Genomic DNA, 17903 nt, shown 5'->3' with positions numbered 1-17903 from the left:
ATAGAGTAAAAAAAAAAGCATCCAGAGGAGACGTGGTCAAAGATTCTATCTAATCCTGAAGAAATACGGCCTAACAATAAGCTTAAAAGGTTAAACTTTTTACAATGGAACACTAGTCGCAACAATATTCAACAATATTAAAACCATTTTGATAAATGTATCTTTCGGTCTCACTGGAAAACATCTGATTTTGCCAAGAGTGTATCCTGATATCCTGATATCCAGGTATTTGTGTGGAAAGATTTGAGTGAAACAGGAATTTATGTACACTCTCCAGCAGTTAGTTAATAACATTGTTAAAATGTGCAACTTGCAGTGGCATGACGGCGGGTATGAGCTCCCAGTAATGTAGCTGAGTTATGCCCAGCGTGCTAGTAAGAGAGAAACGTGTCAGTCCAGTTAATAAATGACTCAAGTGTTAGTGATCATAATAATAAACGTCTGATTACTGAGGTTTTGTAGGAAATGACACAACAGAGTTTCTATTTACTTTGTCTCAGAAGGGGAAAAGCCCTTGGTGGACTGCTGGCTTTCAGAAAAATAAGTTACACATGGAGTGTCTTAGTCCAGTAAATATATGCACGTACAGTCCATGAACAACCAGTGTGAAACTGTTAACTTGGCCTTTCAATCCGTCAATTATAAACCCCGTTCTTTGGGCCGGTGTGCAGCCCCTGCAGGTGCTTCAGCTTCACTCGCAAAAATCAATCTCCTTCTTCCTCCCTTTAATCTTCAGCAGTTGGAGTTGGTAGCCCAGGTTCTGCACATTCTGGCATCCAGGGAGTTCTGTGCTGATAACAGAGCTAGTGAGCTAGCTGTTAGACACACAGGGGGAGCTGAGGGAAAGTTACATTCGATCTGATTTTAGACTCGCTCTAAGAAATTCTGATCAGAAAAACATTTTTAACCCTTGTGCTTGTTCTTCTCTCCTTCTTTCCTCCTGCCATGCTCTCTCCTTCCTTCTTCCTTTCCTCTTTTCCTCCTTTTATACCCTCCTTTACTCCTTTTTCTTCCTACCTCTCTTCTGTCATTCGTTCCTTTATTACCTTCTTTGCTTTTCCTCCCTTCTTTCCTTATTTTCTCCATTCCTTCCCTCTTCCCTCCCTTCCTTACTCCCTTTCCTACTTCCTTCCTTCTTTTCTAATTTCTTCCTTACTTCCTTCTTTTCTCTCTTCCATCTTTTCTCCCTTCCTTACTCCCTTCCTTCTTTCCTTCTTTCTCCCTTACTTCCTTCTTTCCTCCCTTCCATCTTTTCTCCCTTCTTTACTCCCTTTCCTATTTCCTTCCTTCTTTCCTTCTTTTCTCCTTGTTTCCTTACTTCCTTCTTTCCTCCCTTCCATCTTTTCTCCCTTCCTTACTCCCTTCCTTCTTTCCTTCTTTCTCCCTTACTTCCTTCTTTCCTCCCTTCCATCTTTTCTCCCTTCTTTACTCCCTTTCCTACTTCCTTCCTACTTTCCTTATTTTCTCCATTCCTTCCTTCTTCCCTCCCTTCTTTCTTTCCCTTTTTCCCTTCCTTCCATCTTTTCTCCCTTCCTTACTCCCTTTCCTACTTCCTTCCTTCTTTCCTTCTTTCCCTTTCTCCCTTCTTTCCTTCCTTTCTCCCTTCTTTCAAATCTTTTCTCCCTTCCTTACTCCCTTTCCTACTCCCTTCCCTCTTTCCTTCTTTTCTCCTTTCTTCCTTAATTCCTTCTTTCCTCCCTTCCATCTTTTCTTTCTTCCTTACTCCCTTTCCTACTCCCTTCCTTCATTCCTTCTTTCCTCCCTTCCATCTTCTCTCCCTTCCTCCTCCCTTGACCGCTCAGACAGCACAAGGGTTAAGAAGCTTCAGCGATCCATATTCATGTTCAGTCCAACATGAATCTCAATCATGAAAGTTCTGGAAAGATTTTACTTTGGAACCAAAGTGAACTTGTTCCCAAACTAATTCCCTGCTGTAACCAAACCTTCCTTAGAAATGAAAACCCACTCGGTCAAATAACGTGCTGAATAAATTGATAATTCATTCTTAATCAACAGGATTCAGACAGATACGCGTCGTAGCTTGAAGAAACTTTTAGTTCTTCCGTTAAATGCCAATGACTATCTTTTTGCTTTCTCTCTTTTTCTTATTTTATTTTTTTTAGTCCAAATACGGTGTAATCTGCCCTCCAGACAACTGTACATATTAATTCTGTTTTCTGTTTGTGGCAGCTGAAGGTGACAACAAAAAGAACACGAAAGGTGGCAAGAAAACGAAGGGGAAGGTGAGATCAAAACCGAGCCATCAAAGCCGTGAGTTCAGTAAATTAATCTGGGCCTGCCAGATAAAGACGGCTATATTACTTTTACCTGCTGTCAGCACTGGCAATTACGTAAGATCCTCCCGCCTCTCTTTTAAGTGTGCTTTTTCAATCAATTACACAATGTGTTTTCAAAAAGATCCCATTTCCTGCTTCTAAGCGTTCATCCTCTGTCATGCAGTTCTGGTTTTTAATGAGCAATTTTGCCTCGACGTTCTTTCCCGCTCGCTCTGTCCTACATTCGTCGTGCGTGTTCTGTTTGTAACTGCTGTGGACTGATGTATATATGCCAACATTTGCATTTTTTGTCCATATCGACTTCAGTCTCTCTATGATTTATTTACTCCCGTTCTTATATGTCAGGTTCAAACAACCTAGAACATCAAAAGCATAATACGAAAGAGAGAAAGACAAGAGGTTAAAGTTTTACTTGCAAGGAGAACGGACAGAGTTCACGCTGCCGACCCCTCTCTTTTTATTTCCTAGGGTGGTCCCCCGTACTCGAGTTGTAAAAAATAATTCAGGGGGGATGGTGGATTTTATCATATGGGGACAGATAATTTGTGCTGATTACAAATGATATAATATATTACAAATAATAGCAGTGACCAAAACACCTGCAGAAATACTGCAGGAATGACATAGCAGCAGTTAAATGCAGCCTTCTGTAAGCTTTAAATATCCACTGGGCTTACATCAAATACATCAAAACACAACAATAAAAAACACTTTTCTGAACTTATCAATATGACTCTGTCCTTCACAGGATAAGTAAAATGGATCACTGCAAAAACTCACAATCTTAACAAGAATATTTGTCTTATTTCTAGTTAAAATGTCTCATTTTAGTAAAAAAAAATCTCATTACACTTAAAACAAGACTCATTTCTGGAAAAAAACAACAATTTTCACCTGTTTCAAGTAGATTTTCACTTAAAATAAGTAGAAAAATCTGCCAGTGGAACAAGATTTTTTCACTTGTAATGAGAAGATAAATCTTGTCCCACTGGCAGATTTTTCTACTTATTTCAAGTGGAAAATTTACTTGAAACAGGTACAAATTGTCAAATAAGTTATTTTTCTGGTGATGACTCTAAATGTTGAAATAGCAGTAAAACCACATTCATTGATGAAATGACATAAGGGATGGAAAGGAGGGATGGCAGTTTTACAGGGGGGATGATTTGGACCGTTTTTATTTCAGGGGGGGATGCCATCCCCCCTCATCCCCCCTCAACTCCAGTACTGGAAGTCCCTAGTTACGATATGAGTTGCAGCTCTAAGGGAGAAGGAAAACACAGCTGCAATTCTTCACCTTTACATAAATCCTTATCTTCAGCGTGATATATGTTGCTCCTCCTTGACCTTGAAGCAGCCTGGTATATCTTCAACCGGGGGAGCAGGCCTTGTTTTGCACAGATAACTCCACAGTCATGACTTCTCCTCTCTGCAGAACTAACTCTGCAAATACACACCAAACAAGCTTAGTTCATATGTAAAGGCAATTGGAGTAAACATGAGATTACTCTATGTTCAATTATTCTAACATTATATGTTTTGCAATTGCAGCTGTGTGCTTTTAAACTGTAATAACAATATATCTCTACTTACCCAGGTGTCTGACAGAGATGTGCTGCCTCCTTACAATTCTTCAGTGGACAACCAGAACTTCAAGTGTATCCTTTATGAAGATGTGCATTTAATATATACAGGACTGTCTCAGAAAATTAGAATATTGTGATAAAGTCCTTTATTTTCTGTAAGGCAAAACAGTCATACATTCTGGATTCATTACAAATCAACTGAAATATTGCAAGCCTTTTATTATTTTAATATTGCTGATCATGGTTTACAGCTTAAGAAAACTCAAATATCCTATCTCAAAAAATTTGAATATTCTGGGAATCTTAATCTTAAACTGTAAGCCATAATCAGCAATATTAAAATAATAAAAGGCTTGCAATATTTCAGTTGATTTGTAATGAATCCAGAATGTATGACTTTTTTTTTTTTTTTAATTGCATTACAGAAAATAAAGAACTTTATCACAATATTCTAATTTTCTGAGACAGTCCTGTATATTTTTATACATTCTGCCTGAATGCCTACAATAGTAATTTCCAGTTACTGCATACATTTTCTCATAGAGGATGAGCCTCAACTCACATTCAGATATCATTGACCCTCACAATGAAGGCTGTGTTGGTAAGTAACTGGAGACCATTGTTTTTAGTTTCATTTCACTTTTCATTTTTTCCAAGGATGGAAATGAATCAGATAAGGAGCCTGACTTATGCTTATTAAGGGCATGCCAAGTAGTGGCATGACCATATTGCAATCGTCCAGAATGGCCCAAAGGGCAATGTTGCTAGCATTTTGCTAACGAGCTAAAGTCGCACAAGTCCCACTGCGCACCAGCGGGTGTACAGCATGACCCCGCTCTGATGTGGAAAAAAAAAATCTCCAAAAAATAAAACACGCCCGAGAAAAATCTGAAAAATGAAGACGATAAAATAGTATCTATAAAAGGTTTCCCTTTTCTTTGTATTCTTATTCCGCACTCTTTTTTCGTCCGTTAATACGGCCCGAACCGCAATGTGCACCCATGCATGCCATACATCGTTGGATGCGTCTCCATCTTGCCTCGATGGGCATTACTTTTCTCAGTCAAAAGTGTTACCGTGGCAACGCTAGATGCCAAAAAGCAAAAAAAAGGCGAAAATTCGGACGCTTATTGCTCGGCCGAACTTTATCGTAGAGACACCGTTCAAACTTTCAAACATTCAACCCGATTGGCACTAACTGACCGTACAACCTCATTATGCCAATTATTACAGTTTTTGCGATATTTACCTTTAATTTTTTTTTTATTTCCATTTGACTTTGGACACTTGTTGCTAGGCAACAGGTTATCGTAGAGACATTGTACGAATGTTTCCCGACTCGGCACGCTGTGGACTTCAACATATTCAAATTTCATGAAGCTGTTATTTAAGGACATTTTTTGTCAAAATCCAGGCCACATGGCCCCATTCATTCGGATGGGGTTTTTTACCACGGTGAAACAAAAACCTATCCATTAATGTAGCCTGAACCGGAACATGCACCCATGCACGGCATACATCGTTAGATGCGTCTCCATCTTGCCTCGATGGGAATTACTTTTCTCAGTCAAAAGTATTACCGTGGGGACGTTAGACGCCAAAAAGCGTGTCCCATTAATAACTATGGGGAGCAAAAGAATGAATGCAATACAACCGTAAACTCCTCAAACTGACATAGAACCATCCCAAACACAACCACTACAACGCCAAACCAAAGCAGCAAGAGGGGACGAATGGGCAGTAGGGCATGCCCATATCAAAATTTCATGAAATCTTCTAGTATTATTTAGAAACAGTTTCAGCAATTTTATTTGATATTCTCCATGAAAGGGATAAACTCTCAGAGGCTACTGGGGTTTTAAAGGCCAACAAATAAAAAAGTTTTGCTGTGATTAATGTCATTCCTTCCCAGTTTTACAACCAAGCGTTGCTGTACGGCGGCTCTGTCTGCACCGTGTGTCCTTTTGTTCATTCTGAGACGCTGTAAAGGCAGAACCTTTTCAATAAAACCCATGTTTTCTTGCTCCTTTGTGACTCTAGATGCAACGTTTTATATTTGGATGTTTTCTTTCTCATGGCGCAGGAGGGACCACTCTGTGTTTGACGGTGTATGAGCTTTTGAAAACCCACAGCCAGCATCACACCCTTAAGTGGGAGGGATTCCTGGGCAGCAAAGAAACACCCAGGTGTGAATCCTTTGTCCGTCTTTCATATTGCAACACACTCAACCACTTCTACTCCACTAACAGATCTCGCTCGTGTTCGTTGATGTTTTTCAAGTTCGTCTGAGACGGAGCGGCTGCTGTGCAGTTGCAGCGCCTTCGTGTACGTGGGGATGGACCCGTTTGTGGCAAACGTTTCTCCTGCGAACCTGGCGGCCCGCAACCTCTCCGGTACCGTACAGTCATGGACTACACATTAGTGGAACCTGAGGTTTTTAAACACAAACAGTGACTACGTTTACATGCAGTCAAAATTTGGGTTATTGCTAATATTCCGGTTACTGAAACATTCTGAATATTCCGTTTACATGGTAATTAATCATTTGGGATATCTGGATCAAACCAGCGACGCACGGAGAACGTCATGACACAATTACCGTCATTTCCGCTTCTTCTTCCTGTATCCAAATTCAAAACAAATGCTGCTTCGCTCTTTTCGCTCTTTTCGCTCACCTTCTTTTAAATCCCGCTATCCCGGTACTGAACGACCGTTTACAAATGCAGAAATGTTCATATCCTTCATTACATTTATGAAGTGATTAGTCTCCTCCTGGTCTTTGTTTCTCCGTGTTTATAAGAACTTCCTGGACTCAAAAGACCAGGATTCCTTGTGAACAGAACATGTGCAGAAAACAAATTCCTGTTCCGTTTGATGGAGATATTCTGTTTGGCGTTTACATGACCCAATATTCAGGTTTTAAAAGGAGTAACCCAGGGCTCATATTCCAGTTTTTAAAAACCTGAAAATGACCCCTGGGTTACTCCTTTTAAAACCTGAATATTGGGTCATGTAAACGCCAAACAGAATATCCCCATCAAACGGAACATGAATTTGTTTTCTGCCATCCTCATCATGCACATGTCAGCGGGTGACGGCAAGATTGAAAAAATGCCAATAATAATAATAATAAAATAAATAACTTTATTTATCCGTTAGGAACTTCATTTGTGTAAAAGCATCAGCATCAGTGCGTGTACAGATAACATATGCAACAGGACAGTACAGAAACAAACCAAACAATCAATATAAAGCAACATACATTGGGCAATCACAAATACTGCTGGACTTAGATGCTGTAAAACCATAGCATAGATAAAATACGAGAGAGAGAGAGATAAAAAAAATATAAGTCCCCCGTTAAGTGCGTGATAAATACAATGATTTTTTAAAAATATGTATAAAAGCGGGTACAAAAGTGAATAGGTAAGATCAGCTGTTTATGAGTCTGATTGATGAGGGCACGAAGCTTGACATGGCTCTGTTTGTCCTGAATTGTAGTGATCTGTATCTGTGACCTGAAGGGAGGAGCTTATACTGACTGTAGAGTGAGTGTGTGATGTCTGAGGCTATTTGTTGTCCCTTTCGTTTAGTCCTTCTGTTATAGATGCAGAAATAATTGTATATACATATAATAAATAAATAAATAAAAATAAGAGTCTAGAGGGTATGTGCCCCCTTGGGGAGGGGGAATGCAGTCTCTGTCTATCAAAGCATCAGCAAAGGATGCCTCCGGAACTCTAAAGCCGGGCAGACACTGTGCGATTATCGGCTCGTTTTGAGCCGATTTTCCACTCGTGCGACTATTTTTTGGATTGGGCCGGATTTCGACCCAATCGTTGGTCGTGCCTCGTGCAGTAAACGTGGGGTAACGACGAGAGATTAACACCTCACGACGAGCTCCCGATCCCAAATCGTGTGCTCACAAGAAAATCAAACGTGTTTGAAATCCTTGTCGTGCTACGACCCAATTGGCCTCATCCTTTCACAGAGAGCATGCGCAATCTCTGATGTCATGTCAAAAACTATTATTTGTAGTTTAAAGTGTTGCAAATTCACATTACAAATCATGTTTTAATAGCAGAAAAAAAGACCGCATTTCCCACGTCTGCCCAGCCAATTCCTTGTCCAATCACGACGTTGTCTAATCTTTTTTCATTTATCGCCACACATCAACGATTTAAAATATCGCACAGTGTATGCCCAGTTTAAGACCAGCCCTTTGTCAAAAGGTTTGTCAAAAATGGGGCGTTTCATGCCAGATGTTGAAGGTAGAAGGCACGTCTGCATCCCAAACCCTCAAAAGAAGTGCTGCCTCCCATTCTACCATCCTGCTAATTGAAGAAATGAAGTCTGTGTTTCATTTCCAAAGTGGGTGAAAACAGAGAGACTTCTGCACAACAGGAAAGACAGTTAAAAACGAACAGCTGCCATAACACAACCATACATTCACTAATGTGACTGAAGAAATGAAACAAGGGTTAATGAGTCCAAATGTTAGCAATAGATCTTAATGAAACTTAATGAAAAAACTGTGTAAACACATCTGCTTCTCTGCAAAATGAAAGTAATAAGGGTAATTTTCTCACATGAAATTGTTGCTGAAATGATTCGTAGACAGCGGTGGGTTGCTTTCATGTATTATTTTTACAAGATGTTTTTTTGTAATTTGACTTGGGGGAGAAACAATGATTACATTATGTATTTTTAACCAAATAGCAATAAAGCACATTAAGGACATATTTTCTCATCATGAGGATTTTAAGTGTGAAGTAATTTATTTAGAGTTTAGGGGGTACGAGAAGACGTAAGACACGTCTCCCCGTTCTCAGTTATCACAGAAAGCTTTTTTCATACCCTGCGTCCAACTCACCAGTCAGTTATTCAAGCTTTAAAAAGGATATTGTTTAAAAACACCCATTGCCACATTCCTCTTCCTCACCAGAAAGCAAAGATAGTCTGCACATGGGAGCACTTTTGTTTTTTTTCCCGTGTGATTGGCAGTGTCAGGTCGGCTCTGCTCATCGCCCCGGGCCAGACGTATGTGCCACCTGGGCGTCTGGTCTTATTGCTGCTAACTATAGTGTGACTGGCACCATAGGACCCAATTCCAGCTGTTTTCCCACAATAAACACAATCATTCCTACTTACTTGGTCATCAAAACATTATTAGCTGATGGCAGATTTTATGTTTCGTAGGGAATAAAAGGACCCTGCAGTGCTAGCTGCACACTCTGCACTTGTATCTTAAAAAGGAATTGCTTTAACCTGTATATTTCTTGCTAAAATAAAATAAATTAAAGCTGCAAGCAGCGATGAACGGGCCCTCGCATGTGCAATTTTCACCAATAAAGGTCAAGGACTCAAAACTAAGTCTGATGCCACCACCCATGACTCTTTATGTCAAACCATTCAAAAGTTACAGCAGAAAATAGGATCTATCAAATATCGACCAATCAGATACTAGTATCACTTCCTGTTTAACATTGAAGTTAAATCGAAAACTCACGATTTTGATAACCTTTCATCATTAATGTCTTTTGTGTCTCCTGAGTGAGTTTTATGTCGAACGGACGATCCTGCTAGGAGGAGTTTGTTAAAGTATGACACATGAAAATGGCATATATTGCGCCAAAATTACACGATTAATTCAAAATGGCCGACTTCCTGTTCCGTTTCGGCCATGGCTCCAAGAGACTTTTCTTTAAGTTGAGACATGATACAGGTGTGTAGCAATTTTCGTGCATGTACGTAAAACCGTGTTGTGGGGCTTGAGGGACAAAGTTTTCTAGGGGGCGCTGTTGAGCCGTTAGGCCACGCCCATTAATGCAAACCATTAAATATCAGATTTTTCGCCAGGCCTGGCTTGCGTGCAAAATTTGGTGACTTTTGGGGCACGTTTAGGGGGGCATGAAAACGAGAACAAGAACAATTCCTACAGGTACAATAGGGCCTTCGCACTATGCCCTAATAATCCTTAACATAACTCATAAAGGATGTAATCTTTGCTTTTATTAAAACTGGGTTCACTGGCGTGGACTGTCAGTGAAACCATCAAACATCTCCATGGAAAGCAGCAGACGGATGGAGATGTGTAAGACAGAAACAAATGTTACTTTGGAGGCAGTCGGGTAGAATAATTAATTAATTATAAGACGTGAGACACTGGTGGACAATGGATGACCTTGGATGTGCTGACACGCGCCTTGTAGGAGACACGAGCAGCGTGTCGTCACACCAGCAGTCGCCATCTGATCGTACCATGATCAAGTGCGTCACAGTTTCTGTGCTGGAGGCAGATAATCCGTAGCAGAACCTTCTGACACAAAAATCTCTCTGTTGGTTCCCTCTGAGAACATCCCCTAATTTGCAAAAGGGAACTTTGAAATGCCATGTCCTGGTTCTATTGAAAAAGAAATAAACAGAGCAAGTTCAGAGTGGTTTAGGAGGTCGTTCCATGAGGTGATAGTGAACAAAAACTGGACATATTCACTGAAATTCAAACCCCAAGCACTTAAATGAAACTCACAGTATCCTTTCTTTCCACATGTCATCACAGTCTTGTGAGAATTTGAAGCAGAATAAGGAATTTAGTTAACGTTACAATGTCAGCTTTAGCTTTATATTAAGGAATGTCTCCGCTATCGTCAAAAAACAGCCAAAGTAGCTGTTTCCGTCCTTGTGGGACAACGGCGCGTCGTTTTACAGCACCGTCACGCATCGGCTCACAGGGCTGGAGCTTCAGCATTCCTAGTTGGATTCCTAGTCAGTCCTCGAGTCAGTCCCCTCTTAGACCGACCAAAGAAACCTATGAGAGTGGGACTAAGCTAAAGATCAAATGTGAGGGAAAATGTAGCCTTGCCCACTTGATTAAACCAAAAAACATAGACTTGGCTCATCTAAATGTACAAACTGGTACTCTGCTCCAAAAAGATTGACACTGACCTTAAAATGTTATGAATCGTAAGAATGAATCATCCTTTATGCCTTAAAATCGTTATGCTTTGTTTCATCGTCATTCTGCATGGAGACACCTCATGTAGGTTTTGACCTTTTTAACTGTTTAATTAAATCTACTGAAATATGGATCATCTCGCAAGTCTTATTCTTGGTAACTTAGACACTCAGTTTCAGTCCAGGTATTCACTTTGTTGAAAAGAACGTATTAAAGAGCGTTTAATAGGTTTTTCCATGACATCAATTCAATTCAATTACATTTTATTTGTATAGCGTCTAATACAACAGATGTTGTCTCTAGACGCTTTCCAGAGACCCAGAACATAAACCCCCGAGCAATTATTACATAAACAATGGCAGGTAAAAACTCCCCTAGTGGGAGAAAAACCTTAAGCCAAACAGTGGCAAGAAAAACTCCCCTTTAGGAGGGAAGAAACCTGGACCAGGACCTGGATCATAAGGGCGGACCCTCCTGCCGAAGGACAGACTGGGGGGTCGGGGACATCAGCAGCACACAGCAGACATCCACACAGGCAGGTGGAAGCAGCAGCGGGATGACCGGGGATGGGGGGGGACCGGGACCGCAGGCCAGCACGCAGCTCCCGAAGCTCCGGCCTGCAAACATGCACAAAAGAGAAAAAAGGGGGGCCAGCACAAGAAACTACAGGAACGATGGACAAAAATGATGGCTATGAGATACTTATAATAAATAAAAATGGAAATGGAGAAGAGAGGAAGGGAAGAGGAGAAGAGAAGAAGGGTGAGAGGCACCGCCCAGTGGATCATGTTGGTGCCCCCCTGCAGCATAAGCCTATAGCAGCATATCTACCACCAAGCTATATTTGAGACTAACTATTATAGTCTTGTTCTATAGCTGCAGCTATGACTACTGACTCTAACACACTAGAGTTTACACTACCTAGAGATTTACCAACACCAGCTAGAGCTTTACTAAACACTAACTATACGCTTTACTAAACAGAAAGGTTTTAAGTTTAGTTTTAAAGGTGGAGGTGGTGTCGGCCTCCTTAACCCAGATTGGAAGTTGGTTCCATAGTAATGGTGCCTGATAGCAGAACGCCCGCCCTCCAAATCTACATTTAGACCCTCTAGGAACTACGAGTAAACCTGCACTCCGAGAACGGAGAGCTCTGCCAGGAACATAAGGCACTACCAGGTCTTGCAAATAATGCGGAGCTAAGCCGTTTTGGGCTTTATACGCAAGTATTAAAATTTTTAATTGGATTCAGAATTTTACGGGTAGCCAATGGAGCAACGCTATAGTAATAGAGTAAGTGACTCGTCTCCACTACACTTCTTCTTCTGCAGGTGTTAAACTTTGTGCAGTAGTAATGCTTTGTGCCATGCAAAGATATATTTGGACCTGGTTTATTCTCAACAACCACTATAAAAGTGGCACGACACAATGCACCAGTCAAAAGTCAAAGCTTAAATCACCTCGAATTCTACAGCGTTCACTTGGTCTCCCAAGTTCCCAAATACCAGTCTGATGGGATGTTGGGGCATCGGTGTAGTGTAATACATGTTAACAGAGGAACCTACAACCCGCAGGGTCCAAAGAATGTGTTACAAACACCCTGGAAGGAAACACTCAGATATTTTGTGCAAACCCTGACTGGTCAGAGCTCTTCTGACACCACATGGAGGACCTGCTTAATATTAAGGTATAGATCAGGGATCAGCAACCCGCTGCTCTTTAGCGCCGCCCTAGTGGCTCCTGGAGCTTTTTCAAAAATGTTTGACCTTTTTTTCCTTTTTTTCCTTTTTTTTCTTCTTTTTTTCTTTCCTTTTTAATCTCGACATTTGGACTTTTTTTTCGACATTTGGACTTTTTTCTTGACATTTCGTCTTTTTTCTCGAAGTGCATAATGAAAAAAAAAATCTTCCCCAGTTATAATTAATAAAGATACATGCAGCATGTGTTGCCTTCATTCTAAGGCTGATACAAGACTTTTCATTTTTTGCGGCTCCAGACATATTTGTTTTTTGTGTTTTTGGTCCAATATGGCTCTTTCAACATTTTGGGTTGCCGACCCCTGGTATAGATTATCTGTGTATAACCACAGATAAAAATGTGCTCTTAATAGCCAAACAAAAAAAGCAAGAAAACAAGACATTTGATTTCAAACGTTGGAAAGTGCAACCTACAGAACAGCATTAAGAATAACACTCCCCTGCTTCCCTTCAGAGTGTTGCTGCTTTCAATCTGCCCACTTTGGAGGAGAGTTCATTCTTTTGTAACAAACTAATGATGCTGTCGACTGCTCTCCTCAGACTGCCGCGTGGCTCTGCTCTTTGACCGGGTCCAGAACAAAGTCAGCGCTCTCCGCCAGACAAATCTTGAAAAGCAAAAGAGGTAAGAAAGCATTGAATGAATTATTTCAAATCAAATTCTGCTTCACCTTTGCCCTCCGAGTGTACTGTATTTCACCAACCCCACTTACACTGGTGTGTTTGTTGTTGTTGGCTTTTTATTTCTGTTCTGAAATTTGTAGCTGGTAGTTTATTGTCCTGTTCCCACCTTTAATAACTTCACTGTTCCTCCCGTCCCAGTGCGGCTCAACTCTCCCTGGAGAAGCCGCTGGAGACGGCTCTGCTGCTGAGTGTGGGGGGGGTCGGCTGTGTTATCCTCAACCAGTGGAACTGCAGTCTGCAACAGAATACACACAACGTCGCCACAGTGCTCGATAGTAGGTTTGGACTCTTGTGGGGGGTTTGTTTTTTTTACTGTGCGCTTAATATCCAGCAATTTAGCATTATGAAACTTTTACTTTATATCTGACGGTATTTGGTTCGTATTTATTCCAAAATATTGTGTAAAATTACATTTAAAACTACGACGGGCCAAACTAAGACAAAAAAAAAATTGGAAATTACGAGAATAAAGTCATAATATAATGAGAATAAAGTCGTAAAATTACGAGAATAAAGTCCTAATGTTGCGAGAATGAAGTCGTAATAGAATAAAGTCGTAATATTATGAGAATAAAGTCGTAACATTACGAGAATAAAGTTGTAACATTACGAGAATAAAGTAGTAACATTACGAGAACAAAGTCGTAACATCACGAGAATAAAGTTGTAATTTATGAGAATAAAGTCGTAATATTACAAGAATAAAGTGTTAATTTATAAGAACTCTAATATTGAGCATCTTGTGAAGTTATATTTATATATTTATAATATATTTAATATTACGACTTTATTCTCAAAATATTATGACTTTATTCTCGTAATATTACTACTTTATTCTTGCAACATTATGACTTTATTCTGATAATTTTACAACTTTATTCTCATATTATTATTACTTTATTTTCGTAATTTCCTTTTTTTTTTTTTAGTTTGGCCCTAATTCTCTGTCGTATAAAACAGCTTGCAATGATTTACTAACAATTAAAAACATATGTTTCATGAACTAAAATATATTAGTAATGATTGTTTTACTGGTTAGAAAGATAATTTATGTTATATGTATGTAGTATACAGGTATGTATGGGCTAACTTTGATCCCGACATCACAGTTAAGAAAAGTTAGGAAGTCAACGGAGCATCAGGAATTTGACATGACTGAGTATGAATGAATGAATAAAGTTTATTCAGTCATGACAACACAAAAACAACACAACACCAAAAAACATTGTGCACAGCATTAACATTTCACACAAAACCAATAATCATGTGTTGAACAATGACTGAAAAGGCTGAAGCAAACTGCTTATTAAAGCCTATCCTATATTATCAAGTTTCTTTTTGTGGCTACCGACCTCCAAAAAAACAAAAAGAGAATAGAAAAGCAAAGAAACAACAGAAAAGCAAAGAAACATTAACAGATAGTCAATTGCACTTATAAGCTTCAAAAATAGCTTTACAAACAATTTTCTTAAAAACCAAAAGAGATGTTTTTAAATGTATGTTGGCATCATTCCAGAATTTAACTCCAGTAATGGAGACACGTCTCCTTTTCATACCTTTTTTTAGCTTTTGTACAGTAAAATTGCAGACACCTCTAAGATTATAACAATTCTCCTGAATTGAAAAGAACCTCTGTATTGAGTCAGGGAGCATTTTTGATTTTGCTCTGAACATAATTTGCATGGTTTTAGTATGAAATTAGGAATGCTGATTGTAAGAAAATCCATCCATTTAATAATGTTTCTCAAAATCCTGCTAAACAGGAACATTTCATAATCTGCACTAAATATTATTGAAAAGATTTCAGCAAATTTCCAAAAGTCTCTGTGCACCAGTAAAAAAGTAATGTTCAGTTATTGTAATCGCTGGATCTTCATGTACCTTTGCATTAAAAACTCTATATCGTTGGGATTTCCACAGTAAGAAAGTGCGTAGTTCAAACTATGACATGACAACAAAAAGCGGGATATATCAAGAAAAGACTAATCTTCTCTGGGCCCAGGCTTATTCTGCTCTGTCTTTAATGAGATTAGGGTGTACGGTAGCTTACACATATATGAAGGTACGGCTAGGGCTGAATATTCAGGTTTTGCAGGAAAACAACGTTGCCATTCACATCACATCTTCTGTTTTTACAACATCATGGCTCTAGTAAAAGCTTTCAGAGGATAAACCGGCAAGTCTGCAGTCCAGGTCTGACAACAGTTGGAGTGTGAATCTGAAAATACGGCACATGATGACTGGAACCGTTCAAAAAGCTGGGAAAGAATAGAAAATATTCCAAAGTAATAAACATGCCCAAATCCCTGTTTTTTTATATGTTTTTGCCATTTTTTTTTTTTTTTATGTTTAAACATTGATGTTGTTTTTGTAACATTTTTAAAACTGGAAAAAAAAATATTCTTTTTCTGGCATTTACAATTTTCCCAGGACATTAAAGGTATAGTCCTTGATGTTGGAGAGCTAGCAAGATTTGAAAGTGGCACCTCCTCTAAGCTCCGCCCCCTCCTCCCCCTCCCGTCAGCGCTCCGTCCAAAGCCACGCCCCCACAAACTTTGGGGAACGCGCATTTGCAGGAGTCGAGTTTTCCAGGACATTTTGGACAGCACATTTTCAACAAAACTACCCCATGTCTCATTCACCTGTAGGCCAGGCCGGTTTTAGGGGGGGGCAGGGGTGGGCTGTGTCCACCCAAACGTGCATCCTGCCCACCCAATCAAAGTTATGGGGATCCTTTATTTTTTTTATAAATATAAAAAAATATCACAGAATATCTGTACCGTTTCTGATTGGGTGGGCACTGCGCATCATTTTTAGACACAACAATGAACGCCTACCGCAAAAGTTGTGTCTCGGCCGAGGGACCCGACATCCCAGCAAAATTAAGTTCAGAACAGCACACACTGAAAGGCTGATTTATGATTCCGCGTTAAACCAACGCAGAATGGTGCGCGTCGCCGCGTACCCTACGGCGTAGCCGTGGCAACAGAGCCTGTAGGGCACCGCAGCGCACTGACGCTCCCCACCCTCGCCGGGATGGAGACGCCTCCATCCCCACGGAACCCATGGTCCGTGGCAGACCCCCAGTAGCGGACAACCTGCGCCGCAGAATCGCACTTTGGCTTTTTCTTTTTTTAGCCTTTTTAGCAGGGTGAGCCGTTACATTCGTGACGAGTGTGCGCATGGGACAGAGGGGGGCGTGGGTGGGACTTAAAATGAAGGCATCTGATTGGTTCTTTCCCTCCTGCCAATCCTCTGGGCCTCTGACCAATCCGTGCCATTCGGTGCGCAAAAAACAGATTGGTCAGAGTTTTTACAGGATTAAAGCTGTCAGAGAGGTTGGATGTTTTTCTTTCCTTTTTCTGAACACATTATTCACTGGTTACTCTCAGGATGGAAGGACCATTTCACCCAGTATAACAATAAATGTTTTTGAATACGATCACAGACTATACCTTTAATGTTTAACGGCATTGCTGAGTCAGCGTGTGTTCGTTTGTTGCAGAGACGCTGAGTCTCAAACAGACGTCTGGCCAGAGCGTCCTGGCCCTGAGGACAGGGAGCAACTCTGAGACGCCTCGTCACAAACTATCAAACGGTACCGTGCCTTTTTACGTCAAGCCTCATTTTCATTTCCACTCTTGAATGTAATTTGCATGCACAACAAACGTTTTACGGTACCAGGGTCAAAAAGAATCCTCAACATTATGATTCCAGCTTAGCTGAATAAATCACTACAGACCACACTATTAAATTTAACTGGTGTAATTATGTCTTTTCCTGCAGATCAAGGGCTCCTTACTGACTCAGAAGACAAAGTTCAATATCAAACGGCTCTCACACCGTCAGCTTTCAACTGTGTTCTCTATGGACTTCCTAACTTAATTGTCACTTAATACACCGTAAGCCCTCAGTATTTCTCCGCTACGTCTCTAAACGACTGTGCACAAATGCCAGGGGAGTTTATTTTAGCGTATGCAAGATTTTGAGCAGTTCAAATGATCTTTGACTCTTTATAATTTTTTCAATATATGATTTAACAATATACAGAATTTATAGACACATGTAGATGGATATGAATGTATAATAAACATTTTCAGGTATTTGCTCTTTATATTTGTGGCATTAAATTGTCACTGTTGAGTTTCAGCTCACCTGTTGTAACTGTGTAATTGCTGTCTAGAAGAAAATATGCTGTCAATTTCAAATAAAAACATTGCAACTTAACAAGCACTTTGATTGTACTGTTCACGTTAATCACCACTAGTGTTTGTTCGAGTAACGATGGTGTTATAGGTGAGGATGCAGCAGGAAACAGATCAAGGCTAAAAGTAAAGAAAATGCCTAAAAAAACAGCCTGTTTTAGCTTTAACCCTTGTGCTGTCTTCGGGGGAAGGAAGGAAGGAAGGAAGGAAGGAAGGAAGGAAGGAAGGAAGGAAGGAAGGAAGGAAGGAAGGAAGGAAGGAAGGAAGGAAGGAAGGAAGGAAGGAAGGAAGGAAGGAAGGAAGGAAGGAAGGAAGGAAGGAAGGAAGGAAGGAAGGAAGGAAGGAAGGAGGGAGGGAGGGAGGGAGGGAGGGAGGGAGGGAGGGAGGGAGGGAGGAAGGAAGGAAGGAAGGAAGGAAGGAAG

General features: G+C 40.3%; 1 protein-coding gene across 1 annotated transcript in view; it reads left to right on the top strand.

Annotated features, from left to right (window-relative positions):
- The window catches only part of LOC133464112 (cilia- and flagella-associated protein 46), a 145141-nt gene extending 127969 nt beyond the window's left edge, over positions 1 to 17172 (top strand). The window contains exons 55-60 of the mRNA XM_061746098.1: positions 5967 to 6069; positions 6164 to 6276; positions 13136 to 13217; positions 13415 to 13551; positions 16782 to 16874; positions 17063 to 17172. Of these exons, the coding sequence (XP_061602082.1) occupies positions 5967 to 6069; positions 6164 to 6276; positions 13136 to 13217; positions 13415 to 13551; positions 16782 to 16874; positions 17063 to 17172 (638 nt within the window). The remainder of the gene's footprint in view (positions 1 to 5966; positions 6070 to 6163; positions 6277 to 13135; positions 13218 to 13414; positions 13552 to 16781; positions 16875 to 17062) is intronic.
- Positions 17173 to 17903: the final 731 nt, after the last annotated feature.

Source organism: Cololabis saira, chromosome 17 (genome assembly GCF_033807715.1).
Source record: "Cololabis saira isolate AMF1-May2022 chromosome 17, fColSai1.1, whole genome shotgun sequence".
Taxonomy (NCBI): Eukaryota; Metazoa; Chordata; class Actinopteri; order Beloniformes; family Belonidae; genus Cololabis; species Cololabis saira.
The sequence above is the reverse complement of the archived record's forward strand: the minus strand, read 5'-3'. Positions and strand labels throughout refer to the sequence as shown.